At 39.5% G+C, this 16,652-nt stretch overlaps 1 protein-coding gene across 1 annotated transcript in view; it reads left to right on the forward strand.

Annotated features, from left to right (window-relative positions):
• The window catches only part of LOC126195511 (sushi, von Willebrand factor type A, EGF and pentraxin domain-containing protein 1-like), a 436,314-nt gene that overhangs the window by 302,560 nt on the left and 117,102 nt on the right, over nt 1-16,652 (forward strand). Inside the window, exons 12-13 of the mRNA XM_049934138.1 lie at nt 6,696-6,896; nt 8,349-8,561. Coding sequence (XP_049790095.1) covers nt 6,696-6,896; nt 8,349-8,561 — 414 coding nt within the window. The remainder of the gene's footprint in view (nt 1-6,695; nt 6,897-8,348; nt 8,562-16,652) is intronic.

The raw sequence follows: 16,652 nt of genomic DNA on the forward strand, positions 1-16,652 counted from the left end.
GAGTACAACTTTAAATGCAAAATTAGATGCTCAGAGTGGAACTTTAAATGCTAAATTGGATGTTCAGAACGAAACTTTAGGATTATTAAGTGCCAAGGTACCACAAAATAAAGAATTTTGTTATCTATGTGAAGGCATGGGAAATTTGAAGACTGAATTCGACGCTTCACAGACTAAAGTAGAGAATTTTAAGATAGATTTAAAGAATGAATTGACTAGTTCCCTGCACTTTCATGTAAATTAAATGTTCACTGACCTTAGTAGTGAACAGAATGATAATTTCCAGGAGTTATCAAAAAAGTTAGAGTTTGAGATTGAGGACAGATTCAATAATGTAGAATCAGAAATCAATGAAAAATTAGGATCTTTTGAAAATGTGTGTAATGTTAAATTTAATGCTGTAAAGTGGGGACTGAGTCCTTTAAAACAAAGTGTAGATAAGCATACTTTAAAAGAAAGTGTAGATAAGCAGAGCGAGTTAATGCCTGTCATTCAATCACAAATTACAGGTGTAAGCACACGAGTGGATAATGTAGAAAGAAGCTTTAAAGAGAAAATAGCAAATTCTGATATTGTAAATGTAAGTAGTTTGGAAGAACAAGTTGAAGAAATTATAGGAAGAAAGGTTACTGAGAGGTTAACATCCGGGACCGTGTTGCCTATGGCTTCTTCCAAACTTACTGATACCAGGAAGGGCATAGATGAACTCTGGAAGAATTCAAGCTTATTCAAGACAAAATAGAAAAAAAGAGTATCTTCACGTAATGTTGTGTTAACTTGGGAAGTGGTGACTGATTTGCAGTGGGGAGACTTTCAAAAGAAGTATAAAGAGAAATACTGGTCTGCCAGTGCACAAGAAAAGTTAATATCAGATCCATGGGACCCGGGCGGCGTCATATATCCCCCAGGGACGTTAACATTCTGAGTTAACGGGCAGAGTGACGACTGTTGGATCCCGAGTTGTTTTCAGTGTTTCTTCCAAAATAGTTTTCCTGCACTGAATTCCTTTAAAATCTTAAACTATTCTGTCATCTATTCCTAAAATCTTAAACTATCCTGTATTGTTATATCTTAGAAAACCAGATGTGACAGTCAAATAAAAAACAAACCTAGAGAATCACAGGTAAAAAGTGATATTTAGATAAAAGTGAACTGAATGGAATATTATGTTTGTAGAAAATATAATATTGTGTGACTAGTTGAACAACTAATATACCGTAGTATATAGATCTTCTATTTTGTATAGAATATTTTATACCTTTTGTGAGATGTGATATAAATGGGAGGGTTTGTATTAAGTTTGAAAGTGGTGGGTGCTGTAGATAAAAACATGGTTTACAAGAGCAAATAAACCATGGCTAACACAAAACACACATCACACTTTTCAGAAAACCCTCGTAAACAAGTGTGCCTGATTCTTCACCATCTGCTGTTTCCATAGGGTTGCTAAGATTTCCATTGGGGCCTCAAGGGTGAAGGTGGGAATGTCCATTCTATAGGAGACGATTTAACACCAAACCTCCTCCGGTGTCTTACTCAAGTACCTCAGGGGTAGGGATCCAGGGGGAAGGGAGGTGGTAAGGATTTCCTGTCTTTGGGACTACCTTCTTTCTCTTGTTAGATCTTAGCAACCATATCTGTTGTTTTTTCCTTTCTTACTTCTCATTTGAGGACCTATCTATTTTTTCCCTCTTTCCATATTCACAAACTTCTATCGCTAAAGTCCTTCCTTGTTTCTGTGGTTTCTAATAACCTAAATCTTATCTAAAGATAAGAATGCCAAAGAATCAGACTACATGAACACACATCCGCATTCACACAAGAATACCCTTATACACAAACATTGAAATGATTCTACATCGAGTATACATAAAAAGGAGGCGTGAGCAAAGAAAAAGAATGCAAACCAGAGTGTAATTGATTGTTATAGTCATTTAAGAAAAGTAAGTGTAATAAATACTCTGAAAAGTGATGAATAGTAGGATAGTAGGACTTGAATTATAGGTAGACATAGTATCTACTTAGAGTATAGAATTTGAGAAGTAGAGGAGGAATCTAGGGATTAAATGATATATTAAGAAGTGAATGCGAAGTGTAGAGGAGATTTGTAGCTTTACCAGAAGATACTTAATTATAGTATACATAGAAACGGATGCTAGGGTGATGAACCATGAGGCCTACTCAGAAAAGATAAGAGGGGCATACCCAGCATTTACTAAATATAAAGGTCAGGTTACCTACGTGGAGATAGGATGACCTGTGACCTAAAAAATAGGAATGTTTTATAAAGGGGCGTACCTACCAGAATGGAAAGAGGAAGTGCTCTTATAAGGTCAACCCACAAGCAATTTATAGGCACTGATCCCAGGGGAAAGGGACAGTATTGTGACAAAAGTCACAAAATTTTGCAGGGATTATTCTGGAAAGTTTGAATTCTATGCCCAATGATAATTAATATGTTTTGTGGAAGTTTACAAGTGCCTAGAGAACACTTTCATTCTGTTTGGAGTTCCTCCAAACTATGAATAATATTAAAAATATTACATACTAAGGAAAGGTAGTGCAATAGATGAGAACAGAAAGTAGATTACTCATGTGTCATGAACACCTGGAGTTTACAATTGAAGAAAGGGAGTCCTCATAATTCCTATATATTAGAAAAGTTGAGAAAAACCTCACACAAATGTTCATGTCCAAACAAAGTAGAGTAAGAAAAAAGTAGAAAGACTGTAAGCAGAAGCCTGTTTAAGAGAGTACAACAAATTGTAGTTGAAAAAAATATGTATATAAACATGTAGAAGAAAAGTATATGATTATGATATGTAATGTGGTTATGGGTGATGTTATTTACATAATGATTATGTAAAAAATATTGCGTGTTCGATCCGGGGGGGGGGATATGCAGTGTTTCGAGAATTTCTGCCTAAATTCTAGAACCACTTGGCCTTCTACCATCTTGAACACACGATATTTTAGATATGAGAGTGGGATGCTAGAATCCTACCTACTGCGTGTCACAAGTTTGCGTGTGCATGTGTGAAATCAGTCGCAAGCAGAAGGTAGACGCAGCGGACAAACTGGCACCGACAAGTACTTGTCGGGTGATCCATGGAAATTTTAGTGAAAGTATACTGAAGAACCACGGAACTTCTAGGTTATTCTGTGCTAATCATGTCAGTGACCATTGTTATAAATAACAAGAACTATTGAGATTCTGAAGCTTAAAAATAAAAATAAATAAAAAAAACTCTTATCTTGGGTTGCTGGAGGCAAGATGTTTTTTATGATTTGTTTGTAATAGAGTTATGGTTGTTAAGCCAACTCTTTGCTAAATGTTCTTAAATCTGTTTCTAATGTGAGACAATATGAGTGATTTACAAGAAGTCTAATGTTTATGTGAAAAGTGTGAATTTTGTTCTTTATGAAGCTCACATATACCGATAGTTGTTGAAAACTATTCTTCGAGTACCTAATTATTTCGCAAGTAGAGAGGTTTCTGTAACTAGCATCATTCTTTGGAGAAGAAGTTTATAGAGATTCAAGAAGCCAGAGAAGAAGATTGACTGTGTACACCAAGTAAGTCGACTTGTATAAGAGAAGTGGGAAGTTTGCACATACACTTCACACACTCTTAGTTGTCAAATCATTAGATCAGCCACATGCACAATGCATGTAGTATCAGTGAACGTACTGCCCGTGATGTAGAATGGGGAAGGTGAGCGATATATCTGAGTTTGACTGAGAGCAGATTGTGATGGCCCGGTTCACTATGAGCATTTTGGAAACTGCTCAGCTTCTCAGGTTTTCAAGGAGTGCTGTGGTGAGTATCTTCAGGAAGTGGTGAAAACACATCCAGACATTGTGGGGTTGGGCAGCCATGCCAAATTACAGATGTCGGATGATGTGGACTGGGCTGATTGGTAAAAGAGGACAGGCAGCAAACTGTGGAGGAACTAACATCAGACTTTAATGCTGGACAGAGTACAAGTGTGTCTGAACACACAGTGCACCAAACACTCCTAATGATGGAGCTCTGCAGCCAACATTCCTTGCATGTGCCAATGTTAGCAAGGTGACATAGACAACTACGATTGAAATGGGCAAATGAGCATTAGCGCTGGGCACTGGTACAGTGGCAGAGTGTTGCATGATCTGATGAATTCCGATACTTTCTTCATCATGCCAATGGGAAGGTGTGAATCTGTCTTCCAAGGGAACAGCTCCTTGACACCTGTACTCTGGGAAGGAGACAAGCTAGTGGTGTCTTCGTTATGCTCTGGGGAATATTCACGTAGGCATCCATGGGTGCAGTGGAGCTCATGCATGGAACCATGTTGGCCACAGAGTATCTTACACTGGTTGCAGACCACATATACATGTTCAAGTTTCCCAGTGGCTGTGGCATTTTTCAGCAAGATAATGTGCCATGTCACAAGGCAAGGAGTGTGATGGAGTGGTTCAAGGAATGTAGTGGCATGTTCCAGTTGATGTTCTGGCCCCTAAACTCACCAGATCTGAACACAATTGAACACATATGGCATGTGATTGAATGCAGTGTAAGAGCTCTTCACCCCCTCCCCAGAATTTACAGGAATTAGGTGACTTGTGTGTGCCGATGTGTTGCCAACTCCTTCCAGCAACCTACCAAGGCCTCATTGCTTCCATGCCACGGCACACTGCTGCTGTTATCTGTGTCAAAGGCCAATAGATAGGTGGTCATAATGTTCTGGTTGATCAGTGTAAATTATACCATATTACCTCTGTACATTCCAAAATGGTAATCTGTGTCTGTATCTTTCATAGCTGCCCACTGTTTTGCTCTACGAACCATGTCATAAGCTTTTGCAAAATCTATGAAGGCAGTTTGTGACTCCTTCCCTACTGCTAGAAATTTCTCCATTAGCTGTCATAAAATATCATCTGTACAAATGTACAGTGTGTAAGAGCATAGCAAACATGTCCTACCTCTCCTTACTGTACATTCAAATGTTATGATTGTTAAATCTTTAGACAACTTTGGGATTTCTTTTTCAGTGATGGTGATTTATTTTTTGTATTGATGTATTTATATTAACTCTGCTTGCAATAAGTCATAGCCAGTCAAAACCATAAAATTTCTAGGAGACAGAATGCCTGGCCAGTATTTCTTCCAGGACAGGAAATTCTAAATACTGCCAATAAGATTATAACTTAGTCCTTCTACTGATCACCTGAATCATCTTCAAAAATAACCTCATACTTCAGAGGAGAGAGTATCACTGCAGTGCAAGGAGCCAGTCATCATTCTTTCTTTCCCATTTTCAGCTTAATTTATCTTTGCCATTATTATTTTGCTTCAAAGCTTCCAATACATAATATTAGTGATCTTCATAAGTAGCGGCATTTCATTTATTTTGTGTGTATGTTGGGTTTTGTTTTAAGTTTGTTGTTTTGAGTGTTATGTACAGTATTACCTTTTACCATAATTTCTATGAAAGGCTTTCTTTGTTGTTGTTGAGGTGTACTGAAAATATGAATTCCAATACATATGAAAATCTTAGGGCATTGCTAGTAGTTTGGCTTCAGAATGATAAAAAAAGCAAGAATATCTCAAGAAATAGTCAATACTTCTGTTCCTGTACCTGAATCAGAGTTTGTCATCAAAAACAATTTCTGTCATAAAATGATGTGGCCTCTTCGAGTTATGGAGAGAGGCAGACGTTTAGCAAATTCCTCTATGTCTGGCCTCTCCTAGCTAACTCTTCTGACTTCCAAGATGTCTTTTTTCCACTGGTTAGTGGCCTTCTCCTGGGTCTTTGTTTGTTTGTTGGATTCCAGTGTAGCATCACATCTCATATGCCTTTGCATCAGGCAATATGATCAGTTCATTGCCATTTCAGTAAGACTGCAGTTTCCAGGATGGCACTGGTCTTTGTGAGAGACCATATGCCCCTCTCACTCATCTTATCTTTTTTCTCCCCATCATTCTCTGCCAAGTTATGAATTTTCCTCTAATAAATTAATACAGTGACCAGATTTCACAGCCTGCAATGACAATGGAAAAATTCATTAGTCACAAAATATATTTTTCAATTTTACTGGCATCTTCAGTCAGGAGAGTGATGCATCATACCCAAAAGCATCCCAGCCTAGTTTCATGCATAGGTAGATTTCAAGTTTTAAGTCACTTGTCATATCTATGAACTATCCAAGATAGATTTACTTGCTCACATTTTGCAGGATCAAATTATGCATGTAAACATATCCTGTTGCAACCCATTTGGACAGTATCTTATTTTCAAAATGTCCAAGCAAACAGGTTAGTATCATCCATAAATGTCGGTTTGTTGAGCCTTCTTATGTTGATTTACACTCCCTGTATCTTCCTAGGTCACTCCATACTGCCATTTACAATACAGCTGAGAACAGTTTAGTTGAGATGCAAACCCATTATCTAACACCTCTTTTTCTCGGGGAATCTATTGTCCATTTGCTGCTACTAAAAAATGCTGGGGTCATGGCATAGATGTTCTGTTTAACCACTTATAGGCTGTCTGAATGCCTTCCTCAGATAAGTCTTGCAAGACTACTATGTAGTCGTCTGAGTCAATTTTATCTTCAAAATCAACTAAAGTGTCGTAGAAAGGCATCTTATTAAATCAGTAATCAAAAGTACAAGATTTGGTGTTATGAATACAAAGTTATTTTTTTTTCAGCTGGTCCCTGTGAGCCTTTATCTAGTGAACCCTTTGTGAAGATTGAAATTCTGAAGAATGGCCGTGATCCCATTCACAATTATTCAACTGGGACTGTGGCACGTGTTACATGTGATCAAGGTTATGGTCCGACACTCAGCAACAACACTGCTAAATGTGCACGAGGCCGCTGGAGACCTGGGAAACCTGACTGCATTGCTTGTAAGAGACCAATATACTACCTCATGTAAGAAATAATGTACTAAATTAAAAACAATTGAAATGTAGTTTGAAATGTAGTTTCTTTTATGTATGAAGCACACCTTTTTCTTGTAATTGTGGCTTTTGGTTCATGAAACTGTGGTGTGTTAGTAGTGTACATTAAAAGCTAATTCCTATCATAATACTTAGCTTTATTAACAGAACTGTCAATTATGCTCACATTTGATGTTCTACATTCAGAACTATCCTTTGTTTAACAATTTGCATTCATTATATAGACGTTGTATATCACAAGGTGTTTCAAAATTAATATGTAGGTTTTAAGGCTTTGTAGCATTTCTTAAATTCATCTTACAATTATAAGTAATACATCAAATGAAAGAACAACTCATTTTGTTTGTACATCTGTGTACAAAGGGAAGAGTATGGAATGACCAAGAGTGACTGAAGAATGTGTTGAACAAGTGAGCATAGCCCCAAGAAATCAGTTTCAAAAGGTAGTTGCGGATTACCATTTTCAGTGGCGTTCGGTGGAGATTCTGAAGGAGATGCTTACAACTATGTCCTTGTCGTTTGCAGTTATTCGAAGCTCTAAAGCCTGCAGACTATGGTTTATGGCCCATCACTGTAAACGAAACGTTACGGCATGATGACAAAGATTTTCTGGATTGTGTCATCTTCAGTGACAAACTGAAATTTCGGGTAAGTGGAAATGTGAGCACATATAATGTACACATCTGGGGGTCAACAAATTGTGACAAGATTGTACATTTCCAACAAGAGTCCCCAAATTTTTTGTATGCACTATATCCTGTCGGAACATTTATGGGCTTTTATTTTTTCACTGAAGTGTCGTGTTGGATTGGCTTCAAGGAGCTGGATGACATAGCTTGTTCTGCATGACCTCCACATTAACACATGATTAGCCACCATGTGATTTTTACCTTTGAGGCCTCACAAAGTATCATGTGTATGTCCCTCTGCTACCAGCTGATCTACTGGACTTTAGAAATAGCATTATTGGAGCAATTACTTGAGACACACTGATGAAAGTTTGGAAAGGACTCACCTATTGAATCAATAGGTGACGAATGGTGCGCACATTGAACACTTGTAAGAAAAACTGTTTGAGTTGCTCTTTCATTTGATGTATTATTCATAACTGTACATTGAATGTAATAAATGCTGCAAAGCTCTAATACCCGTCTATTCATTTTGAAACACCTTGTGTATTATGTGACGATAGATCCATATGGACAAGATGATAATGGATACGAATATTGTGTGTTTGTGTGTATGCCAAAGTTGCAACCTTTTATTGAATGTGTTCACAGACAATTTCTAGAATTTTTCTGAAAATTTTACTGACTTGATAATCTTAAATATTTAGTTGTTTTTTTTTAAACAAACAATATTGTTAATATCTTAAATTAATCATTCAAATTTTTTCAGTACCATGTCACATTCCCAAAATGGAGCATGGACTGTTTCGTTTAGCACCAGCTGATGGCAAGCCAGGTGTGATGTTAAATGCAAGTGCAGATGTACCGCATGGTAATGCTGTAGACTTTGGTTGCATTATTGGTTACAATATAAAAGGACCAAACAATATGCAGTGTTGGCATGGGGAGTGGTCTTCGTCACAGGGGCCAGAGTGCACGCCAGGTGAGGTGAGGTAGCTCCCTGCTTTGAAAGCTTTAACATACTAAGTAGTAATTGTAGTTGCATACTCTGTAATAAACCTAACATATATCTCCATAATCAAACAATGGAAACTAGGTTGGAATATCAACATTATTAGGAAAAGGATACCGTATTCCTCCCATACAGATGACCTTTTGATTTGTAGACAGCCACAGTGAAGAGACTGTTACATGTTTTAGTTTTTGGTTAAAGCCTTGTTCAGCACACACACACACACACACACACACACACACACACACACCTCTTGTGCACATGACCACTACCACTGGCAGCTCTGATCAGAATCATGCTGGTCAGAGCTGCCGGTGGCATCAGTCATGCGTGAGGTGTTTCCTTGTGTGAAAGTGCAGAAGCAGGCTTTACATGAAAGCTGTAATGTGTAACAATCTTTTCATTTTTCCTGTCTTTAAATTGGAGTGTCATCTTTATGGTGATTAGCAGAGTATCCTTTTCCTAATACAGCTCCACAAATGTCATATGAATTTCAATACAATTAACATTTCTGATAGGTGAAGAAACAACAACTATAACAAGCCTCTTTTTATGTAACCATGCAAAGTATAACCTGCTAAAATCTGAATAGGGGATATAAAAGCTATGAATTAGAACAAAGAAAAATAGGAATCTTACATTTTGTTGAAAGTTAACAACTTGTGGTAACAAGCAACGCTCAAGCAGGTGACTGTTCCATTGTGTGTAATCTCAGATGTTACAGAACAACAAAGCCCAATCAATATTTTGATTTGCACAAATTAAAAAGGTACACTTTATCCAAAAGAATTTATTGGTCTCTCCATGGGCATTGTATAAGGGGCTTTCAAATAAAACCTATCATTAGTGTAAAGTGACGGTAACGATTTTATTAACTAAAAAATGTAGCTATGCACAGTACACATACTCAAAAATAGCCGCCAAAACTGTTGGCCCATTTATCCCAATGTGACACTAACTGGTCAATTCCATCCTTGAAGCCGTCGTTGTGGCCAAGCGGTTCTAGGCACTTCAGTCTGGAACCGCGCGGCCGTTACAGTCGCAGGTTCGAATCCTGCCTCAGGCATGGATGTGTATGATGTCCTTAGGTTAGTTAGGTTTAAGTAGTTCAAAGTTCTTGGGGACTGATGACCTCAGATGTTAAGTCCCATAGTGCTCAGAGCCATTTGAACCATTTTGAACCATCCTTGAAGAAGCTAGTAGGCTGCTGTTGGATCCAGGTCTGGGCCCAGACACACACTTCATCGTCCGTTGCGAATCAATGTCCACAAATAGCTTGTTTTAGAGGTCCAAACACATGAAAGTCACATGGTGAAAGGCTGGGACTGTACAGTGGATGTTCCAGCAGTTTCCCACCAAAACTGCTGCAATGTCGTCTTCATTGCATTGGCCATGTGTGGGCAGGCATTATCTTGCAGGAGGATAATGCAGCTGGACAGCATGCCTCAGCATTTCAACTTGATGGCTCATCTAAGGTTCTATAAAGTGGCTTGATAACGCTGGGCATTGATGGTGGTTCCCCATTCCAGGAACTCATGGGCCCTTGTGGTCAAAAAAGGAGGATATCATGACCTTACCAGAACTGGTGTGCACGGCCTTTGATATATTTGGAGGTGGTGAAGTCGCATGATTCCACTGCTTGCTCTGATGCATGCTTTCTGGTTCAAAATGATGACACCATGTTTTGTCACCTGTGACAAGATGTGACAGAAAGCTGTATTCCTCCTCATGATAATGTTGCAGATGACTCAAAGACAGTGCTATTCGAGTATTGCACTGTTTGGCAATCAGTTGCTGGGAAACCCATTGTGCACAGATTTTTCGAAAGTTCAAGTGTTGATGCATTATGGTGTGGGCTGTGACCATGCTGATATCCACTAACTGATGGATCTCGCCCATGGCGATTCTACAGTTGTCAAAGACTAAAGCATTCACTTCCACAACCATTTGCAGTGTGGTGACACGATGAGCCTCTCCAGGATGAGCATCACCTTCCAGTGACTCGTACTCCTCAATGAATTGTTTGCGCCATTCCACAACATTTGAACGACTCAGACTGTACTCACTGTACACAGCTTTCATCCGTTGATGCATTTCACTGTCTCCAACTCCATCTGCTGCCAAAAATAGAATCATACCTCATTGTTCCTGCTTACTCACCTGTGTGTTCGGTAGTGGACTATATCTTGTGTGACCACCTTCTCTCCAGCATGAAACCACACTGGCTCTAGGCAACATCAAATGGTGCACATGTTTTAATCTCTCTACCAATAGATGGTGCCACCATACCTCCAGTTACATGGTGCCACCTTACGTGTAAGGCAAAGCTAGATGCACTGACCATGTTTCATTTGAATGAACTTCATACATATAATAAAATTTTTTGCAAGTGAAAGAACAGCTGCAGCTGTAAAGTAATACCAAGAAGGACATCCTGTAAAATATCATTACATTATATCTGAAAGATGATGAATGAGTACTACCAGAGGCTGTGGTTGAAAGATTTGTTCTCTTTCTGTGGTAGGGTTGCCACTTTTGGCAGGTCAAAAGTCAGGATACTGCCACCTTTGGGAAGTCAAAAGTTGGGACACTTCAAACAAAAGGTAGCACTTAATATATAAAATTTGCCATTCTTACTAGTATTTGTCAGTTTTTATCCTCGCAAGAATACTGAATTGCAAATACCATACTTGAAACTTAAAATAATTAAAAGTTTATGGTGTTTATGCTGTACATCAGTAAAAATAATTGGAGCTGGGGATGGAACTTACACACACAGTTGTTGTTTGATATAGCAGCCTTTAGAAGTTTCTTCTCATGTAGATCATGCTTATGGAACTCTGAGCAGCTCATATTGTAGTTTATTTTAACAAGAAGTTCACTTTCCACAGGAGTCACCTTCAGTTTGTTTTGCTCATCAGTCCACAAGTTTTTCATCAGGTAAACACTCATTTTACATATGCATTGCTCACAGGAACAGAAAACACAAATTTAAATACCTTTGATAGCTCTGGGGCTGCAGTTTTAGTAATGAAATGGATCAGTTTTTGGTCTGTTGGTAAATCAGAAGTTTTAAAAGTTTCAGTGACACTTCTTAATGCTGTCAATTGATTGTACAATTCATCATTTTTTACTTTTATGCTATGGTCGTTTACAATATCTGTCAGGCTATCAATGGCCATCTCATCTTTCCTGCTCAGAACAGTGAATTTCTTGGGAGGTGTGGTTTTGAAATTAAACATAGATAGTGTAGGATTCTCTCACAAACATTAGAAGCATTTTTTAAATTTGTCCTAGTCTAATTTGCTCAGTCTCTTCAGATTTTGAGTCACAATAAACATTAAAAAATCTTTTTATAAGGCATTTATGAGGTTTGTGTCCTTAGCTGAGGGTCTCCCTTGGTATTTGTCAGGATCATTGCAGGCATTGGGTCCATGAGGCACAGGAATACCTGAACTATGAGTTATTAGCCATCACCACATCTATAATAACATGCTCGCTATGCCGATCCATTTTAACAGTGTCTGACATCCTACCACGAACAAATAAGGATTTGTCAGTACTCCATTGTGAGTCGAAAAAGACATAATTCCATGTCAGAACCATGTGTTTTGGAAACTGTTCTGCCTGTACAGGGAGCCAGCAGCATGACGTGACTACTGTGTGTGTGAAGTGCTCAGCGGCCGGTGTATTGTGACACCACAGTTCATCAGCATTCCATGATAATGCCAGCTCACTCTTATACTCGCACGTGCGTCTGCATCCAATCCATGACCCTTATATTTTAATCAATATTCAGGCATTTTCTTCCAAGTATTGTAAACCATCACAAAGATATGTAGTTTGCAAGTTTCAATTTTGAAACTGTAAAATTGTTGATGTAACGAAAATCCTATCGTTATGTATGAACTGCATATATAAAAGAGAAGTGATTATTCATCTTCTTCATCCACACATTTCATGAAGTCCATATTAAAGAGCTTGTCTCTTCTTCCCCTTGAAAGAGAAAGTATGTTTGAATAACCTCCCAGTGTCTTAGTAAATGTTCACAAGATGGCAACAAAGAGAACCACCATACAGAAATATGCTGTAAAATTTTTGTATGTTCTTGTTCAAAAAAGTCAGACTTTTTTTGAGTTTGTGAGTTTTCTTACTATCAGTTGAGAACTTTCAGTACTATGCTTTTGTTGTCTAAGTTAATCATTTTGCTTGAATTTTTGGCCCTGTTACAAATAACATGACAGTTACAATTAACTTCAATTACAAATAACTGAAGCCAGCAGGTGGCACTATATCTAGGGTGCATGAGTAACCAGTATCGTAAATTTAATAGTTAAAATGCAGTATGCATAGTCATTAATTAAAATTACTTCACATGGCAAAATGAACATCTGATGATATAACATATAGTGACATACAATGTGTGGAATTAGATCCATTCTTAAACTCCACATAAAAGTTACAAATGATAGTAATGGGAAGCTCCTAGCCTGGCAAAGTAAAATACACAATTGTGTAAAAGCCAGTATAAAAAATTTAAAAATAAAATCACATCTATAAATTGAAAACTTTTAGTATGACAAAACATATTTTTCAGGATTTCGTGAATTGAATTTCATGGATGGAATTGTTGACTGGTGAAATATTGGCCTAAAAATGAAATGTGTGAAAATTAATTGCATTTATTGTATTAAAAAATATAAATAAATAAAAAGCACATAGTCTTTTACTGCTATCTTCTGTCCGCATGAATGGCCACCGACAAACTGTGGCCAAGAAGTAAGTGGACTACCACACCCAGTTGCTGAGCACACTGCCAAACATGACATTTTCATTTAAATGACTGCTTCACAGTGTGTGCCATGTGGATCCTTCCCACCAACACTGGCTTTACTGAATTGCACAGATTGGAACTTTCCCAGCAGTATATCCTACATTCCAATAACCCTCCTGGCCTCAACCTTCATTAGTCATTGTCCTCAGTCATCTAGCCTCACTGTTCCCATTCCAGCACTATACAGCCCTTGTTCCTACATCATACCCAGTCTTTTTACTTCTTTTCTGCCACCCCCCCCCCTCCCTCCCCACCTATCCCCTGCCCTCCATCAACCTCCCGACAGCACATAGCTGTCCTATCCTCTCTCCACCTTGTCCCTGCCTGTTCCCCAACAGCAATGCACTGTCCACAACCCCTACTCTACTATACCTCCCCCTCCCCACCCCAGCCTCCTCCTTACCCCCTCCCAGTTGCCACTCCCATCATGCACTGGTGCTGCTGCACGCAGTGTGGCTACAGTTGCTTGAGACTGCAGTCATGTGTTTGTGAGTTGTATTTGCGTGATGTGTGTGTGTGTGTGTGTGTGTGTGTGTGTGTGTGTGTGTGGGGTCTGTTTTTGACAAAGGCCCTATGGGCTGAAAGCGTTATTTGTGACGGTCTTTGTGTTGTGCCTATCTGCAACTCAGCATCTCCACTATATGGTGAATGGCAACTTTCCTTTACATAATATTGTTTATATATGCAGTATTATGTGAACTCCACTGCTTTTTAAGAGTGCTTCAAACTCTGGCACTTTGTTGTGTATGCTTTGGCAGTTAATCACTATGATTTTGATAGTTGTGCTTGGGGCTGGGGAGGGCATTTCTTTGGATCTTACACTGATACTTCCTGGTCTCCTACAGTTATCTTTATCTACGCTGCATGGAGAACCACCTTTTTGTACTCCACACACAGTCAGCTATATGGATAGCAGCCTATGATACATAGTGCACACATGGTCAATTTTTGGAGGCACTACAGTTCTCAACCCTAGCGCACAAGTCCAGGAAGTCACAGTTAAACATTCCATAGAATCTTCAAAGTCTGTGGTTCAATTCTTCCACCAAACTCAGAACTGTGGAAGGGGGAAAGCATGATCAGTTCTGGAACAATGCTGCAGATTCTGTGTTTTGGATAAACTCTGTGAACAAGACTGGTCTTTGTTGCTGTAATGGTCCAAGCATGATCTTAGATCCTTGCAGCAGGCATAATTTGTTCCAAAATGTGATACAGTCTGCAGTTGGTTGCATCTGGTTCCCTCAATGCCTGGTGGAATTGCCTCTTCAACATGTCAAATATTGCACCCAGGCATAAACACTAAGTGCACCTGGTGTTTCTTCCTATTCCTTGCTGCCATTACCAAAGGGGTGCCATTATTTGGCATATGTTACATACAATTAAGGAATCGCTACTCTTTTTTGTTTGCCTCCTCTTGACGTAGGTCACATTAGGTTTGGCAACAAGTGAGTTTCATTGCTTAGTTTTGGGTTGAGTGGAAGTCAGTACCTTGAATTTGTTGGTTAGGGGAAGTGTGTAACACCCTGAGTTGTTCCTGGTCCCTGTCTCCTCTGTACAGGTAACCTAGCCCTACCACTGACTCACCACTCACAGTCAAGTGGGTGACTACTCATGGATTAAATATGTCCTGTACAGCAGACAAGATCCACAGGAGAGGATTTATTTTGAGGTACCTTTGGTATGTGTGGTACACGGCTCTTGGGAACCCTCCCACTTGCCTATTCACAGCTGCACCCCATCATTTGACTGTAGTCAGGATATTTCCAGCTACTTACAAAAAATCAGCTAACTCATACCATGTTTGAAAGCAGCATTCACTGTGGGGCTTCGTTGTGGCTGGTGCAATGTGTGACAGAACAAAAAATGAATAACATTAAAAGAAACTGCTGATTTTCTTTTAATTTCAGGATCTGTTAAGCTTAAAGTATACTAATTCCCTACTCATGCCCAAAATGAGATTTATATAGAGGTAACAGAACAACATGAGGTCAAAGTTACTAATTTCCTCAAACAAGAATGCCTGTCTTCCACTTGGATGTTCTAACAATGCAATGCTCCCACCACCCCCAAGAATCATTTTCAAGTGAGCACACCCCTCATCAGTAACAACCCAGACTGAAGAAACTAAACCATGTTCATCACAAGAGCTTCGAACATCTTATCATCTTGCCTGGAAATGACAGATATGCTTCCCACAATCATTCACACCCCTTGCAAAGTGGTATTCTGCGACTCACAGAACTGACAAAAAATGCTGGTCCATCTCTCGCTTCCCACCTCTTACCACAAAGCCTATATTCCACTGGAATACTCAGGTGCAAGACCTGCCCAGTCCCACCCAGCACACTACTCCTATCATAGGTTTATCTCCCCTATCAGAGACAGGACCACTGGTGAAGACAGAGCTGTCATGTACCAGGTCTGTTGCAATTTCGGGACATTTTATGTTAGCAAGACTACCAATCAGCTGTCTGCCAGAATGAATAGCCACCACCAAACTGTGACCAAGAACAGAGTTGACACCCAGCAGGAGAACACGCTGCTGTGCACAAAGTGGCCAATTCACTGTTTGCTTCACAACTCTTGTCATCTGGGTCTTTCCTTCCAGCATCAGATTTTCTGAACTGTGCAAATGGGGATTTACCCATGCAACACATCCTTCACTTCTGTAAGCCCTCTGGCCTCAGTCTCAGGTAACCCACAGCACCCACATTCTCTACCTACAGTCCCCCTTACATCTGCCCTGTCACCCACTCCCAGGCCACACCTCCATGTAGTTGTCATCATGCACCACACATACTCACCAGCTCGGCTCCAGTGCATATGTATCTCATTCCTAGCCCGTGCAACTGCTGCTCCTCCCTTCCACATTCCTATTCCATTCACCTGTTGTTTCCCTCCAAACCACCAGTTCCCTCTCCTCAACCCCTCCTCCCACTTTCTCACCTCTTTTATCCCCTAACTACCCCATTCGACACAAATGCCCCCCCCCCCTCCCCCGCTCCAGCCCCAGTCCGTCTGCTGAACTGCAATCTCAGCAATGTGTGTTTAGCATTCACTGTATAACTGCACAAATGTGTGTTTGCTTGTTTGTATGTGTGTGTGTGTGTGTGTGTGTGTGTGTGTGTGTGTGTGTGTGTGTGTGCACATGCTCTAGCTCATTAAAGGATTCACCCAAAAAGAAAACTGGAAAATTTCTCCTTGACGATTCTTGTGTTACGTAGAAT

Source organism: Schistocerca nitens, chromosome 7 (genome assembly GCF_023898315.1).
Source record: "Schistocerca nitens isolate TAMUIC-IGC-003100 chromosome 7, iqSchNite1.1, whole genome shotgun sequence".
NCBI classification, from domain to species: domain Eukaryota; kingdom Metazoa; phylum Arthropoda; class Insecta; order Orthoptera; family Acrididae; genus Schistocerca; species Schistocerca nitens.